The sequence below is a fragment of the Nannospalax galili genome, unplaced genomic scaffold (genome assembly GCF_000622305.1).
Source record: "Nannospalax galili isolate Female #2095 unplaced genomic scaffold, S.galili_v1.0 scaffold154, whole genome shotgun sequence".
Lineage (NCBI taxonomy): Eukaryota > Metazoa > Chordata > Mammalia > Rodentia > Spalacidae > Nannospalax > Nannospalax galili.
Window position 1 is genome coordinate 1,061,484 of NW_008335281.1, and position 20,392 is coordinate 1,081,875.

General features: G+C 39.0%; 1 protein-coding gene across 1 annotated transcript in view; it reads right to left on the reverse strand.

Moving 5' to 3' along the window:
- Zc2hc1b (zinc finger C2HC-type containing 1B) overlaps nt 1–19,958 on the reverse strand; it is a 37,755-nt gene extending 17,797 nt beyond the window's left edge. Inside the window, exons 1-4 of the mRNA XM_008829831.1 lie at nt 19,931–19,958; nt 12,935–12,996; nt 10,114–10,233; nt 9,019–9,157 (exon numbers count right to left, since the gene is read on the reverse strand). Of these exons, the coding sequence (XP_008828053.1) occupies nt 9,019–9,157; nt 10,114–10,233; nt 12,935–12,996; nt 19,931–19,958 (349 nt within the window). The remainder of the gene's footprint in view (nt 1–9,018; nt 9,158–10,113; nt 10,234–12,934; nt 12,997–19,930) is intronic.
- Nucleotides 19,959–20,392: the final 434 nt, after the last annotated feature.

Sequence of the window (20,392 nt, forward strand, 5' to 3'; positions counted from 1 at the left end):
TAGGTCATATTATATATGAAACTCTACTTATGTGTGCATATAAGATTTCTAGTTGATAAGCATAAGAATTCAGGGCTAATGTAAAATCCCTGCCCACATAAAATAATCAAATTGTGATGAAAATACACTAGTGTGTATAATCATTTTATTTGTTGCATAAAGGTATTGCTAAGGAATTTAATTATAAAACTGTTTTTTAGCATAAAAATATGAAAGGAAGGAAAATAAATCAAACATGTGATGAGACCTACAAAGGGACTTGTTTTTTTTGAGAAATAATAATCTCCACATTTTAGATGCAACTGGGAGAGAAATTCATATAGCACAACTTCTAACATGGTTTCACTTAATTAAAGAACCGTAAGATAGTAATCAGCTGTGGCTTCTTATCTTCCCACAGAGCTATTTCTCATAAAAGGCAGTTTGGGGGGGGGTGCTGGGTGGATGACTTTTATAGTAAAGCACTCATCTTTTAAGCACCAGATAAAAATGTTGCATGTGGTGGTGTGCACTTATAATCCCAACACTGGGAAGATAGAAACAGGAGGGTGCCTGAGTCTCACTGGCCAGCCAGCCTGACCTAATCAGTGAGCTCCAGGCCAAGGAAAGGTCTGCCTCAAAGGAGATGGATGGTGTTCCTGAGGATGATACCTGAGGCTATCCTCTGTACAATCATGTTCACGTGCACACATGTACCTGCACACTCACTCACTCACACACACACACACACACACACACACACACACAGACACACACAAAGATGGTTTGTTCTCTGAAGCTTGTTGCCAAAGTACTTGCATGTTACCATCAAGACAACATAGATCTTTGCACTGAACATCTTGAGACAACACATAATTTTAAGCTACATTTTCATCACTACCCAGTAAAAACAAAGCAACTACCAAGATTATTTTCTAGTACAGAAGTTCATATAATTTGAATTTTAAATGATATTTACAGTGTATTTACTCTGGGACATTTGATTTTTATACTTTTCCAAATGAAAGAAGAGTAACTTAGACATAATAAAATATATTTATTCTAAGGGAGCAGTTTAGTGAGACTGAAAGATGCATAAATTTGTGTAACCTGTCCAATTAAAGTGCTCCCCCATTTTTTTCTCAGGCCCATTTCAGAAGTATTCCCCAAACTCAGCCTCGGCCAATCATTGGTCTATTTCCCTGCCACAAGTTTAACTTGTTCTATAATTTTAGTAACAGATAATGCACCTTGCTACATATATAGGAGTACTTCCTTTTCACTGTTGAGATTTCATTTGTAAATATGTCACAATTTATTTACCTATGTGCTGGTTGATGGACATTTTCAGTTGTTCCCAGTTTATGCTATGTAAACAAAGGTGTGCATATTCATGCATTTTATGGACAGATTTTAATGTTTTGCATAAATGTCAAGGTATAGTTGCTGTGTAGGTTAAGTATATACTTAAGGAAATACCAGTGCAAAGTGGTGCAATTTTTTATCCTACATCAGCATGTATGAGATATATACCTACAAGTATAGTGTCAGAATTTGATTTTAGTCATTTAAGTGTGCATTTCATTGTGGTCTTAATTTGCATTTCCCTGATGTTAATGTTAAGTACTTTTTCATGCTTGTTGGTTATTTGATGACACGTCCAAATACATTTCTTCTTTTCTTCATGAGTTGTAAGCCTTCTTTATATGCTCTTAATATAAGTCCATTAATTAGATGGCCTGGCCTCCAGGCCTCCAATTTCTTTGTATTCTCTTAACAGTGGCTCTCAAAACAAACTTTTAATTTTCATTAAGTCAGTTTTACCAAAGTCTTTTATTGTTGTTTTTGAGACAGACTATCACTATGCAGCCCAGGTTGATCTTGACCTTGGAATCCTCCTATCTCAGCCTTCTGAGTGCTGAGATTGCCACATGTGCCACCGTGGTCCAATTTGCCAAGTTCCTTCTTTTTCTTCTCTTTCTTTCTTTTCTTTCTTTCTTTCTTTCTTTCTTTCTTTCTTTCTTTCTTTCTTTCTTTCTTTCTTCCTTCCTTCCTTTCTTCTTTCTTTCTTTCTTTCTTTCTTTCTTTCTTTCTTTCTTTCTTTCTCCTTCCTTCCTTCCTCCTTCCTCCTTCCTCCTTCCTGCCTCCTTCCTTCCCTTTCTTTCTTTTTTCTTTCTTTCCTTCTGTCTTTCTTTCCTTTCCCTGAGACAGGGTCACTCACTATGTAGACCAGGTTGGCCTGGGACTCACAGAGAGCTGCCTGCTTCTGCCTCCCAAAGTTCTTTTCTTTATTTTAATTAATAATTTATTTATTTATTTATTTATTAGTCTATATGTATGTTTTTCTGCTTGTATGCAAGTGCACCATGTGTGTACAAACCTGTGGAGGCCAGAAGAGGGTGTCAGATCCCTTGGACCTGGAGCTATGGACAGCTGTTAGCCTCCACGTGGGGTCCTGGGAACTGAACCCAGTCATCTACAAGAGCAGCCAGTGCTCTTAACCACTCGCTATCTTTCTATCTCTCTAGGTACAAGTTTCTTTTATTCTTTTTTTTAAAATTCTGTGTACATGCCTGATTGCCATGTGTACGCAGGTACCTGAGGAGACCAGAAGAGGGCATTAGATTCCCTGGAGCTGGAGTTTCAAGCAGTTGTGAGCCACATGACATGGATGCTGGGAATCAAACTTGAGTTCTCTGGAAGAGCAGGAATCCATCTCTCTAGCCCCATGCCCTAAGTTCTTTCTTTAAAGAAATTGTTAGTGCATGTTGTGACCAGCCTGAGAAATCTTTGTTGACCAATTTCTGTTTATTTTTTCCCTAGAATATTTATAGTTATAGCACTTAAGTCAATGATCTCTTTTGAATGGATATTATATACATTATAAGAATCAATGCTCATTTTCCTCAAATGGAGATCCAGTTGTTCCAGCACTATTTGTTGATAAGATGGTCCTTTCCCCCATTTCATTACCTTAGCATCTTTACAGAAATCAATTGTGCATAGATTAGGGGTACCTCTGTATCTAGATTCTATTTTCTGTTCAATGGACTTACCAATATCAAATTTTCACAGTTACTATAATTATACTAAGCATTGACATTAAAATAGTGTTAGTCCTCTGTCTTTTATGACCCTCCCATCCCACCCCCACAATTGTCTTGGCTATTCCAGATCCTTACACTTGGCACATACATTTAGAGTTAGATGATCAAATCCTACTAAAGAGTTGCAGCTATTTTTATTAGAATTAAATTGAAACCATAGAGAAACTGGGGTAGAGCTGACTTCACAGTTCTACTAATGCCTCTCAAACCATGATGATAGTCTATCTTTTTATACATTTGGTCCTCTTTAATTCTTTAAAGGGGTATACTTTGTTTTTCATTTTATAGTTCTGCACATATTTTGTTAAAAATCTCATAGTGGTTAATAGTCTTTTTGCTACTGTAAATGTTACTTCTAAATTTCATACTGGATTACTTTCTGCAGAAGAAAGTCTGTTGAATTCAGTCTAATTCTAGCAGCTTCCTAGAGTGTCTACATCTCCTCTTTAGTGATCATAGTTTGAAAATTCAGAGAGTTTTACTCCAACCTCTCCAATCTTTATGCCACATATGATATATTTTTCATATTACATACTTATATATTGATTGTTTGCCTCATTACATTGCATATTACCTCCAGTACAATCAGTAGAAGTGGAAAGAATAGACATTGTTTGCTTTTTTCCTGATCTCAGAGGGAAAGTGTTCAGATTTTCACCATTAAGTGTGATGAGAAATACAGATTTTTCTAAAGATGTCCTTTATGGAAGAGGTCCCCTTTTATTTCCATATTGCTGAGATATTTTCTGTTTTACTCTTTGTCAAACCCTTTTTCTCTTTGAGATGATTGGATGCTTTTAAAAATACTTTGTTATCAGGATAAATTACATTCATTATTTTCTTACTTTTATTTAATTTTGGTTTAATTTGTTCTTATTCTTTTAAAAAGAAACCTTAAGTATCATGTAAGCTTAATGTTTTCATTATCATTTAGTTAAACTATTCTCTAATTCAACTTAGCTTCATGGGTTACTTAGAAATCACTTGTTATTTCTAAATACTCGGGGATTTTTCCAGATACAGTTTTCCTTCATTTCTAATTAAATTTTATTGTGGTCAGAGAATATGTTCTGTATGATTTCAGTCCTTTCAGGTTTATTGAGACCAACTTTATGGTTCTGCAGAGAGTGTTCCATGTGTACTTAGAGGCAGTGTGTATTTTGCTGTGGCCATGTCAACGTTGCATCTATTAGCGACAATGAAGTCAGTGGCTTGATAGTGGCTCAAATTTTCTCTAGCTTACTGATTATCCTTTGGCGTATTCTGTCAGTTACTAAGACAGGAATGATGAAGTGTCCAAATATTTTTTTTTCTAAACTAAACTTGTAGTTTAGTCATGTTTTGTTTCACAGTCTTTGAAGTTCTGTCACTAGGCACAGAAACACAGGTCTATTTGATAAACATATCTTTTGTATCATTATCTCTGTTAATACTTGTCCTGCAGTTTGTTGTCTGACGTTAACAAAGCTCTGCTAGCTCTGCTTATTGCTTATATATTTTTTCATGCACTTACTTTTTGTCCTTAATGTGTGTTTCTTATGAAAAGCATATGACTAGCTTTAGCTTTATTACTCAGCATGACAATGCCTTTGATCTAGAGCATGTAGGCCATTTACATGCCACTGTTCCTATGGTCGGGCTTCAGTGTCTTGCTGTTTGTCTTTATCCCATCTGCTCTCTGTTCTTTTCCCCCATTTTTTCTTGTCCTGTTTTGGATAGTTCCTCCCATTTTATCTCTACCTAATATAACCGTCTGCGCCGGAGAGCTTTAGTGTCAACTTGACACACCTGGGTTGAGGGAGCCTCAACTGGGGAATTGCCTTCATTGGACTGGCCTGTGGCCATGTTCAAGGGGCACCTTCTTGACTATTGAGTGATGTGGGAGGGCCCAGCCCACTGTGGGTGGTGCTTTTGGATAGTTCCTCCCATTTTATCTCTACCTAATATAACCGTCTGCGCCGGAGAGCTTTAGTGTCAACTTGACACACCTGGGTTGAGGGAGCCTCAACTGGGGAATTGCCTTCATTGGACTGGCCTGTGGCCATGTTCAAGGGGCACCTTCTTGACTATTGAGTGATGTGGGAGGGCCCAGCCCACTGTGGGTGGTGCCACCCCTGGGTAGATGGGCCTGTGTTGCATAAGAAAGCAGGCTGAGCAGGGGCCACGGGAGCAAGCCAGTAAGCAGCGTTCCCTCATGGCCTGTGCTCCAGCTCCTGCTTCCAGGTTCCTGCCCTGAGTTCCTACCTTGGGCTCCTTGATGAACTGTGACCTGGGAGAAAATAAGCTAAATAAACCCTTTCCTCCCCAAGTTGGTATTGGTCAGAGTATTTTGTCACAGCAATGAATAAACAAACTAGGATACCGTCCTGCTAGTTATTCCTCAGCATTTTTGAGTGGTCATTGTAACAGCCCCTAGTGTATCTTTCTGTAATGTTAGACCTATTTACGTGCAAAGACTTTAAGAACATGTCTGTTGTCCTCATTCAACTTTGTGCTGTTTCATGCATTTTGTTTCCACTTGTTCTAATCCTACCGAGTACCTATCATTTTTGTTTTAAACAGCGAAGTGTAACCCACAGGTAACATTGTACTCAATGGAAACCAGACAAAGACACTCTTTTGCCACATGTATTCAACAGATGGAAGTTCTAGACAGGAGATAGATAGTTCTAGGCAGTTCTAACCACAAAAATGAATTAAAGGATATATAAATGGAAAGTAGACAGGGCTGGAGAGATGGCTCAGTGGTTAAGAGCACTGACTGCTCTTGCAGAGGACCTGGGCTTGGTTCCTAACACCAACATGGTAGATAACAATCATGTGAAACACCAGTTCCAGGACACCCTCTTCTGATCTCTGCAGGCATTGCATGACACAGGTGCACTTACATACATGTAGACAATATGCTCATACACATAAAAATTAAAATAATAAAATATTGAAAAATAAATGGAAAGTTGAAAGTCAAGCTTTCTGTTTATAGATGACATAATCTTATTTGCTAAAGATTCCACAAAATGCTGTTAGGGCTAATAAATGAATTCAGCCAAGTTATAGGATACAGAATCAAAAAATTTGTGTTTTATATGCTAACAATGAATACTGTATGAAGTGAATATTTCCATTTACTCTAAAATCAAACAGGATAGAATACATAAAAATACATTTAACTGAGAAATCAAATAATTTACACACAGGAAACAACAAAACATTGGTGAAAGAAATGGAAGAAAACACAAATAAACGCAAAGCCATTTTTTTTCCCATGCATTTGAAGACAATGTTGTTAAAATGACAATATGATTCAAAGTCACCTACAAGTTTAATGCAACTGTGTTAAAATTCCAAACCAGCATTTTTTCAGAAATAGAAAATAAACCACAAAAGCAAACCCCAAACCTAAAACTTTTATGGAATCTCAAAGGACCACTATCAGCCAAAACAACTTTCTCTAAATTTTGGAAAAGTCACAATTCCCAGATCAAAATTACTGTAACATTATGGTGACCAAAACAGTATAAGACAAATACAGCAAAGGGCAGATGCATAGAGCAGTGGCCCAGAATACAGAGGTCATACTCTCAAATACACAGTTACTTGACTTGAAAATTCTAAATTACACTTATTTGTGTGTATATGTGGGAGCTCATGTGCCATGGTGCACATGTGGAGGTCTCCTTCAACCATGTGGGTCCTGGGAATTAACTCAGGTCATCAGGCTTTATGGTAAGCACCTTTACCTACTGAGCCATCGCACTGGCTCCTAGTTGGCTTTTAATAAGAGTGTTGAAACTATTCAAAAGGGGGAAGGGTGGCATTTTAGCACTTCAATTAATTTTTCAATTGTTATATAGTCACTGTATGAAGTGATGGTTTTCGTAACACTTTTGATTAACTATGTCACCCATGTTTATCATATCCACTCCCCATCACCGTCAAGGATGGTCTTTTCAACAAATGGAGGTGAGAAACTTGGGTATCTATGTGCAAAGAATAAAGTCAAAGGCTTACCTTTCATCACACACAAAAGATAACTAAAAGTAGACCAAAGACCTAAACATCAGAACTGAAACTACAGAATAAGAAACCACAGGGAGATAGACATGGTGGTGCAAGTCTGTAATCCTGACCTTGGGAAGTGGAGGGAGGAGGCTCTGGGTTCAGTATCAACCTTGACTGCACAGCAAGTTTGAGACTGGGAGGCCAGTCTGGGCTACATGAGACCCTGTTTCAAACACCAAACAACACCTCAGGAGATAGATGTTGGCATCACAACAACACCTCAGGAGATAGATGTTGGCATCACAATTTTCAGTGATGAGATAGATGTTGGCATCACAATTTTCAGTGATTTTTTTTTTTTTAGATAGGACCTAAAATACTGAACAACAAAAGAAAAAAGGAAGATAAAAATGTTAAATTTTGGGTTCAGTATCAACCTTGACTGCACAGCAAGTTTGAGACTGGGAGGCCAGTCTGGGCTACATGAGACCCTGTTTCAAACACCAAACAACACCTCAGGAGATAGATGTTGGCATCACAATTTTCAGTGATTTTTTTTTTTTTAGATAGGACCTAAAATACTGAACAACAAAAGAAAAAAGGAAGATAAAAATGTTAAATTTTGTGCTTTAAGTAAAGGCTCTTATCAATGCAGCCCAAAGACAGTATACAACCTGAAAAAAAAATTTGTAAACCACATATTTGACATGGGATTAAAATTAATCAAATTGACCCTCTAGTCCTAACTTCCAATTTATATAAAAGATGGGACAGAGGAACAGGTTAAACATTAATATGACTAAACAAGCAGACAAACACAGACCATACGACATTCTAAAAGATAAATAGTTGGGTAAGGGTATAGTAGAAGATTGAAAAATGTCTGAAAAGACAGCAAAAAGCAACATTTGAACCTTGACTAGATTCTGGATTATGGTTGGGAGGGGACAGATTTAAGACATTCTTGAAATAACTTGGAAAATATGTGTCTAAAAGTGTGATAACAGTTTTGTGATGATTTAGGAAAACATATTTATGCTTATAAGAGATGAACACTCATGTAGTTAAGGACAAAGGGCTGGTGTCCGAGATTGAACTTTTAAAAGGTTTCTTCCATGGTGGGCAAGAAGGTTCAGTGGGTAAAGGTACATGTGCCAAGCTTGACAACTTGAGTTTCATCCTCAGGACTCATAAGGTTGAAGAACAGAACTGACTCCCATAAGCTGTCCTCTGACCTCCACATGTGCATCATAGCAGTGTGCCCTCCTCTAAAAATAAATAAGTGTAATAAGAAAATGTAAAGTACCTAGGATTTGAAAAACAAATAAAAGGTTCTTCCAGAGAGGTGAGAGGCAGAGAAAGAGAGAGAAAGAGAGAGAGAGAGAGAGAGAGAGAGAGAGGTAATAATGCCAACAATTATCCAATTTCAGCAGAAGCTATGTGCTATTCTTTCCTCTTTTTATAGATTTGAAACCTTTCTAAATACAAAACTTGGACTAAAGAAGGCCATGGATCACATAAACCATACAGATTTAACTGTAACTTTATGAGATTAACACTGGAAAAAGAGCTGTAGATAGCGGACCCTGTGGAATGAGTGTAGAACTGCTCAGACTGTTCTGCATAGCTTCTTGTTCCCCAGCCATCCCTGCGGGTCTGCAGTGCCTCCAAGGCTGTGTATGATGTCTCCTGTAGTTATGTAATAGGCCTGCCAGAACATGATTGTGTCTCACTGGGAGACAGTTAGGAGGGAACCCAAAATCTTCGTGAAGTAGACGAAAAGGGGAATCATACTGCACGTATATTTACCAGTATAATTGATAAAATTACCTCTATGATATTGTTACTGTCACTTTTTTAGTACATGGAAGTATAATGATTTGGTTAGAAGTCAACTGTAGCCTCAAAAGCAACCCAAGGGTCCACACACCTGGGCTGATGGCTGCAGCGGGTGGAGGTGGAAGAGGCCGGCCTTCTTTAACAGCTAAAGTGCACTGCTTTGCTGCTTGAATTGCATTGATGAAGTCCTCGTGCTGTTGTCTCCAGTTCGATTTCCTCACAGGCAGAGACTGGAAAAAACAAAGTGGACATACACTACCCTATACTAGATGCTACTCAGTTACTTTTTTTTTAATAGATAGAATTTGAATTTGTAGCAAATGGGATTGTGAAAACTGAGGAGAATTCTTTTTCTCCAAAGGAACTATTTTAAAAGGTTTGGAAACTACAACTGTGAAAATTTCAAGTCATAATATTGAGAAAAAACACAAAATAAAAATCAGAGAATCAAATCATTAAAAGTTTAGACAAATGCAAGATTAAAGGTGACTTTCTTATACATTTTAAATGACTTTATTTTTATTTATTTATTTATTGTATTTTTTGAGTAAAGAAGGCCATGGATCACATAAACTGTATAGCTTTCATTGTTACTTTATGAGACTAACACTGGAAAAAGTTTACATGTATCACAGCAATGTAGAAGCCAGAGGACAACCTGAGAAAGTTGGTTCTCTCCTTCCACCATGTAGGTCCCTGGGAATTAAACTCAGGTCGTCAGGCTTGGGGGCAGGTGCCTTTACCCACTGAGCCATCTCACCAGTCCAAAGTTAACTTTCTTACTGGTACAGTGCCAAACACCTGTAATCCTAGTACTGGGGAAGCTGAGGCAGGAGGACCATGAGCTTGAGGACAGTTGGGATACATAGTCAGCTCAAGGCTAGCCAGAGTATATAGTGAAACCCTATCTCAAAAACAGAAAAAGAAAAAAGTAACTTCCTTCCCAAGTTAATTTCTAGATTTAAAGTCACTTTAATGAAAATATAAACAGAATTCTTTTGCCACATCTGGAAAGTATCTGAAATTTATTTGGAAATCTAAGTAAGATTATACAGAAAGCAGTAAAGGTGGATTAAATTTAAATGACATTAAACTGCCTTATCAAGCAAAAAATGAAATTAGAGAGCCAAGAAATGGGCTTACATGGACTTAGTATAATGGGGTGAAATAAAGAAGAAGACCATACCTTGAGCTGAAGAGCCTTACTCAAGGAGGGAATATCTGTTCCCTGCAATCTTTGCTTTAAGGAACTGAAAGTCTTGCGCCTTTTGTTGAAGAGTTTTCTACATATTGGTCCATGTCTTTCCTAGACAAGGAAGGGTGAGGATTACATCTTGAAAATGTACACAATCACACAGTTTTTATGACTCAGTGCTTAGCCCCCACAGAAGTGACTGGAAAATCTGCAGAACTTAGTCCATTCTCTAACTTTAGACCATAGAAGAACAAATCTATTGACTATCCTCAACCACGTTACACATAGTTCAATGCTGTATGTAGGCAAAGACAATAAAAGCCCTTTAGAGCTGTGGATCCTTTAAGAGATGAGGACTAAGCTGGCTGTGGTGGTGTGGGCTTGTGATTTCAGGACTGCAGAGGTAAGGCTGGAAGATTGTGAGTGCAGAGTCAGCCTGGGCTGCATAATGACACCCTGTCTCAAAACCAAACCAAATCAAACCAAACCAAAACAACAAAAAGATATGAGTCCTTAGTGGGAGGCTTTTAGAACATTGGAAACTAGATGGAACAATGGCACCAGGGCCTCTTCTTTCTCACGATCTTTTGCTTACTAGCTATGGGGAGAAAGGTTTTTCTCCTTCACATGTTTTCTCTGCCACAACATACATTTATCCACAGGACCAAAGTGACAGGGCCAAATGACCATGAACTGGAACTTCCAAAACTATGAGACAAAAGAGGTCTTTTTTGTTTATAATGTGATTATCTCAGGAATTTTGTCTATGCTGTAGATGCTGGCTAGTAGTTTTTAAAAAATATTCAACATTTCTGACACAAAAACTGGGAAATACTCAGGGCTCTGCTTGGGTATCACTTGATAAAGTTGGTGTGGCTACTTGTGGTGGCTCACATCTTTAATCCCAGTACTTGGAAAGCAGAGGCAGGAAGATACCTGTGAGATTGAGGCCAGCCTGGTATACATAAATTCTAGTCCAGCTGGGACTACTGGGAGACTCTGTCTCAACATAGCCCCCCACCCAAACCCATGAAGTTGGTGTGGTAGTTTGAATGAGAACTGTCCCCAATAGGCTTGAGTATTTGAACACCTGGTCCTCAGTTGGTGGTGCTTCTTTGGAAGCCTTGCTGGAGAAAGTACATCACTGGGGCAGGCTTTGAGGGTTTATAGCCTGGCTTTATTTCCTGTTTGCTCACTCTGCTTTCTCTGTGCAGAAAAAGCATGATCAGCCACCTTCTTGCCCTTGCCTCTACACCCTCCCCATCATGATGAACTCTATCCCTCTAGAACTGTAAGCCAAAATCCTTTCTTCCTTAAGTTGCTTTTGTTCAGGGTACTTTATCACAGCAACAGAAAAGTAACCGAGGCAGCTGACTACTGTGTCGCTATGGCATTCCATGAACAACTTTGTCCTCTTCCTTGGTAGATACATACACATCATAGCTACCATTTACACAATTGCTTTGTCTAGACTCAACAAAACACAAGATCTATAAAAATCAATGCACCTTCCTGAAAACAAGTTATCCATGTTAAATCACAGGAGAGATACCAGATCTCTTGATCAAATGTTCTGAACAGCTTAGAGCTAGGCTTAGCAGGTGAAAGTCAGAGAATGGGAAACATACTTGACATTTAGTGATCTCTCTTTTCATGAGAACAGCTCCCTGGCAAAGTTAATAGTGAGCTGGTGGGTTACTGGGCTACAACAGGCCCTCATGAGCTTTCCTAATAGTATCAGAGCTTTAATCACAGTTTAACTAGAATAGCACACACACACACACACACACACACACACACACACAATTTTAAATAATTTCATTATTTGCAATGAGATAAGCATGTTGTTTATAGCATTTTTATATGTAAAACATGCATACACACATGTATACACTATCTTGGGTTCAATGCCAGCCTGGTCTATATAGAGAGTTCCAGGCCAGCTGGGGCTACAGGGAGACTGTGTGTCAAAAAGAGCAAAATAATAAAAATAAAATAATAATAATAATAATAGTAATAAACCTACAATCTCATTTTGGAGTCCGCAAGTGTTGTTAGGCTTACACTTCAAATCTTCTAAGTTTAATGGAACTTCATATGATCTGAAATGTTCCAATGATTGCAATATCAATTTATAGTTTCTTTTTTAAAAGTCATCTTTCTTAGGAATCTCTTTACAGTACTGGGGTCTACCATCTGTTTAATCCCCTAAATTTGAAACAATCCAAACTTTTGTTCAACTTTAAAGCCTGGGAACTTGACATGCAGTTAGTTTGACTCTGGACAATTAGATCTTGGAACAGGCTTGTATCCATGCATTATTTTGTTCAAATGGTCTAAAACCCCCTTGAAATCAGAGGGTTCTGTATACGTGGCAAAGCAGAAAACAGGAAAGTTAGAGGACTTGTCAGAATTAGCGACAAATTTGCGGCTACAAGCCAAGTTTCCAGATGCTTGAAACCCAATGCTCATTCCTCTCTACTAGCTAATTTCCCTGGTGTTTTGGCCTTGAAATTTGAATTTTTGATGCTTAAGAAAAGGCGGAAGAGCTAAAACCTCTCAAGGGAGAATTGCCTGTGCCAAAACCATCCCATCGAGCATGATTTCAGGAGGATGGTCATTAATAGGGTCACTTTTGAACGTGGCAGCATCAGTCCCTTGGTGTCCTCCGGGCCTGGCAGCCACAGGTTCTGTACTTCTCTCCCTCACTTCCCCTCCACATCTGTCTTTAATCTTGGCACCACTGCCTCGTCACTGACTTGACAGTTCATTTAACTCCAATGAAACACATCTACAAAATGTCTATGTTTACCAGAACATCTGCTGCAAAGCATCTTCCACAGACTTCACAGGGAAATAACTTCTCATTGCCATCTGCATGAGATTCAAGAGCACATTATGTTAAGTTTCATGGAATTGCCTGGCAGAGTAAAGTGACTGCAGGTGACCTCAGTTGCCTGACATCCTCAGTGTCCCTTCCCCACCAACTGCTTCCTCATCTTGGGAAGATCCTTTGCAAATTCATGGGTTTTCCTTTTCTAATATAAACTTCTCATCTCACCAGAGTAAATTCCATAACCTCCAGGCAGCCAGTGTAATGATTTTAGTAGGTAAATGAAGTGCTTGAGAATTATGCATTAAATATAAGTACAAAGTTAATACTTTGACATAAGTCACCGATGAGCCAATGGCAACATCTTTGGGATTCCTCTTAGGCCTGCTTTTGGTGCTTGCTATGTAACCAATGCCTCACACACCTATACACCACACACACAGACATACACACACACACACATACACTGTACATTTTTAAAAGAAGAAAAAGTGCTCAGTAAGCACTGCTTGAAGTTACAAGTCAAAAATTGGGTTTTGGGGCTAGAGAGTTGGCTTGGCAGTTAAGAACCACTCCTGCTCTTGTAAAAGACCCAGGTTCAGTTCTTAGCACCCACATGGCAGCTAACAACTGTCTGTAACTCCAGTTCCAGGGGATCTGATGCTCTCTTCTGGTCTCCACAGGCACAGCATGCACGTGGTGCACTTATACACATGCAGGCAAAACAATCATGCACATAAATTTAAAATGAAAAACAATTGGGTCTCTACCTGAGGACCACAAATAATATGGATTATTTAATCCATATTAAATATTGGCTGTCTGTAACTGTTCAGAAATACTGAAAGAAACTCACACACAGGTCCACTGAAAAAGGACAGAAAATGGGAAGATAAACTACTAAGAGATAAGTTACTCTAACTTAGAGAAAAGCAAAGTACCATGGACTTTTAACAGTATCAACTTTTGTTACTTTCTTTTGGTTCATCTAGATTTGAGTATGTAAGGGTTAAAAAAAATTTCAGGTCTGAGTATAGGGATTTTATATTGGAATAACTGAAGTTTTTTTCCTCCACAGGTAAGGGGAGCAGTCAGGGGCTGAGGTTGTCTTGAGAACCTCAGCAGAACTGTGGACAACTCAGACAAAAGCGAAGATGGACAGGAAGTCACTTAAAAACTGAGGTGGTGATGAGGAGGAAATGTGGAGAGAGAGAGAGAGAGAGAGAGAGAGAGAGAGAGAGAGAGTGAATATTTGGGGACCTCACTAAATTTACAAGCAAAATGCCTGAGGAGACAGCGAGGCTGTGGATAGAGTAGGGAGTTTGAAAAGAAAGGCCATCTTAGGAAGAAAAATGACCTCAGCTTTGGAAATACTGAGTTTAAATAGAGTCGTTCAGCCAGCAGGATAGAAATGAGGAAGGTCAGGGTCAGGGACACAGATGTAGGTTTTGAGGAATGAAGTAAAGCGTGATACTGCCAGGGAAGCAGTCATGGAAAGAGCAGAACAGAGAGGATCCTTAGGGAAACTTGCATTTAAGGCCAAGAAAATGATGGTGGTGAGCCAGGAGAAGCAGAAAAGAACAGGGTCATGGAAACCAAGTGGGAAAAAATTTGAAAGAGGAAGGCCTTCTTAACAGGAAGCAGATGGCAGGCCATACAGACGTTGTTGATTTAAACAATTTCTTCTCACGTCTGCTAATTGCTATTGTATTTTCAGCACAGGTCACCCATCGGCCCACAGGAATATTTCCCTCCCTCCTGTCCTTTTGGCTCCCAGACTATAAAACTGGATCTTAAAAATAAGATTTTCAGCAAAGTTGCCCCAACTTTCCATATACTTACTTGGTATTAAACACTACTCCTTCTGATTACAAAGGTGCTTTTCTCAAACATTACTGAAGGTAATGATTTTATTAATATTATGTCATAATGATATGGTTTTCTTCTTTTCTCTAAATGCCTTTTTTGTGTTATTTCATGTGCTCCTCACAGTAACCTTGTGAGACAAGATTAGTGCTGTTTTAACAGATGAGAAAATGAGTTAAGAATGTCTCTCAGACCACAGATGGAGGCTACTAACCCTGAGACTTGAACCAGAGTCTCTGTAAAGATTAAGATTAAATTCTACCATAGATTTATATATCCAGGTTAATCTGCAAAGCATCTGGAACCCTCTAGAGTATCAATGACCTTTGGTTTGTACCACTGAGTTCAAGGAATTTAAAGTAATAGATATGATTCAATTAAAAAGTTGGCTATGGATGGACCACCCCATTCTGAACTACATTCAATTTGGAAGCTTGTCTATAAGGAACATCTGTCTGAACAGCTGAATCATACATGGAGTTCAAGGTCCAGAGTGTTGGTCACTCTATGGTGAGACCCATAGGAGATGTGATTGCTACAATCTTCTTAAGACTTATTTTTATTTTTAGTTATGTTTATATATGTTTGAGTATATGCTGTGTATGTGCAGGAGCCCTCGGAGCCCAGGAGAGGGCCTTGGATATTCTGGAACTGGTATTGTAGACAGTTGTGAGCCTGTCATGGGTGCTGGGAACTGAATTCTGGTCTTCTGGTTAAAAGCCAGTGCTCTTAACTACTGAGCCATCTCTCTAGGCCTGAAAGCTACAATTTTAAAAGAACCCTTTGAGACAACCAAATGCACTTCAATGGGGAGATGCCTAAATGAACTGTGGTGTATTCAGGAGGCAGAGGCAGGTGGATCTCCGCAAATTCGAGGCCAGCCTGGTCTACAGGGAGACCCTGTCTCAAAAAGACAAAAAAAAAAAAACAAGAAACAAATTGGCATATGCCTTCAATCCCAGCACTCCAAAGGCAGAGGCAGAGGCAGGCAGATCTTTGTGAGTTCAAGGCGAGCCTGGTCTACATAGTAAAAAATACTGTTGATCCATAAAAATACCTAGAAGGAGCTCAATGCTGCATGAAATAAAGCCACTTTCAGAAAGTGACACACTACATGATTTCACTTGTATAACATTCTCAAAATGGTAAAATGACAGAGATGGAAAACATTATTTTTGAGGTGTAGTCATGGTTGGTGGGTGAGGAAGTTGGTGGCGAGCAATCTTTGTGTGATGGAGTAGATCTGAGTCTTCATTGTTGGTGGTGGCTATGCATGTTGTAAGATGGCAGAGAGCTGTGAGCACATTCTGTTACCAATGACATCCACTAGTTTTGACATACTACAGTTACATCAGAAGCAACTTGGAAAACTGGGTTAAGGGTGCAAGGGATCTCTTTGCTATATTGCTTTTTATTAAACTATATATGATTGTTGTCAAAATGAAACATTTAAAAATATAGAGGAGTGAGCGAACTGCAGGCTGTGAGCCACATCTGGAACTGCTGAAAACAGTTTTTTTGGGAATGGACCATGCTCATTTGTTTACATAGTGTATATTGTTGCTTTCACAGTGCAAGCAGAGTTGTGTAGTTTCAGCAGAAGAAACATGACCTGCAAAAGCGAAAAAGCATGCCATGTGGCCTTTTTCAGAAATGGGCTGCTGACTGAACAGGAACACAGCAATTAAAAATGATTTGTGGAGCTGGGTGTAATGATTCACTCGTGTGATGCTAGCACTTGGGTGGCAGAGGCAGGACTGCCTCTAGCTCAAGGCCACCATGGGCTACAGATTGAGATTTTGTCTAAAAAACAAAAGAAAATAAAAGAAAAATAAACCAACCAACTAATCGGCCAACAAACAAGTACAAAAGGATTTGTGGGAGAATAATACAGAAAAAATTTAATTGATTTACTTATTTACAAAAAGAATGGGAAGACACACACCTTAACTACACCTGAGTTGTAAAAATAAAGGTGACTACATTCTTTAGCTTCTGCATTTTCATTTTCTTTTACAAAAATTACGCATTATTTTAAAAATTAGTGATTTTTATAAGATCAAAAAAGAAAAAAGAACCTATTCAGGCTAGTGTTGTGGCTCTGGTAGAATTCCTGCTTGAACAATACGCAGAAGGCCCTAGGTTCTTTAACACCTTAAGAGAGGTAGAAATAGGGGCTGGAGAGATGAGATGGCTCAGCAGTTAAAAGCATGCATGACTGCTCTTGCAGAGGGCCCAGGTTCAAGTCCCAATACCCACGTGGTGGCTAACAACCATCCATAACTCCAGTCCCAGGGGATCTGGTGCCCTCTTCTGACCTCCATGGGCATTGCACAACACAGGTGCACGGTAATACATTCATACACATAAAATAAAAATTTTTTTTAAAGATATAAACTTGATTGAAAATACTCTTTAACAATGCCAACTCCTATTTTTTTCCTCTCTATTTAGAATCATACTTGCCAGCCATTATGGTAGCTGTTAGTAAACAATGGTTTGTCATCTTAGAAATTTTTTAAAACAAGGAAAAGCCATCTGATAGAAGACTCAGCACATTTCAAAAATGAAAAGTATTCTAAAGATCTGCATTAAAAATTTTTATTAAAAGTATAGAAAGGGAGAATGAAATTTAAAAACAAATCTTGCTCTGATTAGACTTAATTTAGGGCCTTGTGTGCCAAGGTAAGTTTTCTTCTGAGCTGCAGCCCCAGCCCTTGGTTTTTAGACAGGTCTCACTATAGTCAGGCTGGCCATCCTCCTGCCTCCCTCCTTCTGACTCCTAAGTGTAATGTAAATAATGGCATGTGCCACTGTCCTCAGCCTTAGACATTCTCTTGAGCTGAAAGAATGCTTCTAGAGACATCTACAACAGAAGAAAAAGGAAGACATTCTCATTCAGATGTCAAGACAGTCAAGTGATTCTTAGGTTCTCTGAAGCCCAGACATGCAAATATTTATCCAAGTCAATATCTCCCATAGCCCTTTAGCAAGAGCTTCCACAATGGCTTCAAGTTATCTTCTTTCAGGAATGAGTCACGAGATAACAAAAGGAACGAAGACCATGAATTAGGACCACAGAAAAAACACTCAGCTAGTTTGCTTTTCCCACTATGAAGCTATAATAGAGACAAAGGGCATGGAGATGGAGAGCCACAAAGGAAGATAACACAACGTGGTAACTTAATGAGAATATACTTCCCCTTCCCAGGTAGGGGAGAACTAAGAGCTGTCTAGATTCACACACAGAACCTTAAGTCATAGGAACCCTGAAGCAGCACGCACTTCTGTAATTGGGGCAGGGTGAATGAGAGGAAGATTACGAAGGCACCAAGAGGAAAGTTGTTTGAACCCTGGTAGACACACATCCTCTCTCTAGGCATTTACGTGCCCTGCCCTTTAAATCAAACATGGATGCTAAAGCAAACCACTGTGAACATATGAAAAGCACTGAAAATACAAGCTGGAGAGCACTGGAGTGGCTCTCAACTGAGGTGCTGTGACGACAGCACAATGAAGGTTGCAGATATGGTACACAGTGCAACCCAAGTCACATACAAATGGCAGATACTGACTTAGAACAGTAGCACCAAAAGATACAACAAGAATAGTTTGAAAAGTTACAAAACAAGTCTAAAATTCAGTAGGCAGGGCCAGTGAGGTGGCTCGGTGGATAAAAGTGCTTGCAACAAAAGCTCAACAACCCAAGTTCAGGCCCTGGAACTGATGTAAAGTGGAAGGAGGGACCTCCACAAAGTTGTCACTTGACCCCTTCATGTGGCACCGATGGCCACAGCAATTTTTTTTTTTTTTTTCAATCCAGTAGGAAAATTCTTCATGACTCCTAACCTGGGGATGCCTCAAGCCTTTCTTCTTGCTGGGTTTTGGGTAATGACTGAACTCCCAAGTTTAAGCCATCCTTTTCTGAAATGTCTTACCCTATACGTACATAAGGAGTATATACACACTCCTTAACACTACTAGGGGCTGGTTTGGACAAAGGGTAAACAAGTTTCTAATATGCTGGGAGTGGTGGCACATGTTTGCAATCCCAGCACTAGAGGACAGAGGCAAGTGAATCTCTGAGTGTGATGTCAGCCTGATCTACATATCAAGTTCCAGGTCAGCCAGAGCTACACAGTGAGACCTTATCTGAAAAAATTTTCCTGTCCTCCAACTTTGCTCTAGTCAGAAGAATAAAACAGAAAGTCTTGTACACAGGTAGAGAACTAAACACCAGAGAATGAAAAATGCTGGGGAGGAGGGTATGCTATTTTTTTAAACACACGCTCAGTGCACAACATATAGGAAGGTGACGACCAAGCACCAACCTTGTGGAAGGCTTATCTGCAGTTAAGACTTCAAGGGAACAGTGAGTACCAAGGTCCTCTCACAAGTGGTGCTTACCACAGAGACAGCATCACCACTTATCTGTTTTGCCTCCAACCAAGCAGTTCTTGAAGGCAAAAGCCCTCTTATCTCTATTACCTAACATTTAGCATGGGGCTTATACGTTCAGTTTCCAACATTGTTTACAGATAAGTAAAATATTGGGTGTCTGAGTTCAGGTCTAGTGTGTGCAGAGGGACTAAAACAGAGTATTAGCAAACTTACTTGCTACTACGAAATTGTTCTCCAGAGTAAAGTTAGAATTTTTAAACGTAATCAGCTTAAATCACAGTATGATTCTCAAGACTTGTGGCTGAGTCACAGTCTCTTAATTGCAAAATGGATGAATTTGAATAGCACAGGGCAAAGTAACACCCAGTGCCCGTGACTCCCGTTGGCTGGGACAAACTTCTGTTGAGATTGTCAACATAATAAATGGTCCTTTCATTTAGAGTTTATATTCTCAGTATTCACATAAACAAACCATCAACTGACCCCTTGCTTCTGCAGGCTGGAATTTAAGTATACACTCAGTATCCTATTTCCACAATGACCAACTCTAGGGACATTTAACAATGTTTTTGTTTTTTATGACTCCAAAAGATACAATTGAGCTTTTAGTTAATAAAACTTAGCGGAACAAGATAACACCTACCAGCTATGGAAGATAGTAACAGATGAAGACATTGCTAAAAACTTAAGGCATCAAACACAGCTCACCTGTCTCAAACAGCTGTGCCTCGGCCATTTTACTCATTACTCTGAACCAACAGCAGTTACCACCACACTGGTCAGAGGCACATGAGCAAAGTCCACTATGAAGTCACAGTTTACCAAATAATGAAAAATTGAAAGGGAATCACTGCCTAAACCTTCAGTTTGTAGATGTTAAAACAGGAACATCTCATTGAAACCAGGAAAATTTTGAATATGTATTTTAATGAATTCTGAATGGTTCCAAACATTAAATAATGTTGAAAAAGACAAGCTTTCCAGTCGCAAATGCAGTAAATATTTCTGATTTTGAGCTAGGGGATTCATTAATGCCAAAATTTTCTTGATTACTCCAACTGTTGTTTCTTGAGTTTGCTGTTCCTGAATCCCAAAGGGGAGTCATCTGGTAATATAACAGGAAATAGGAATTCTGACAACTGTAATAATTCAGCTCTGCTGATGTCTGAA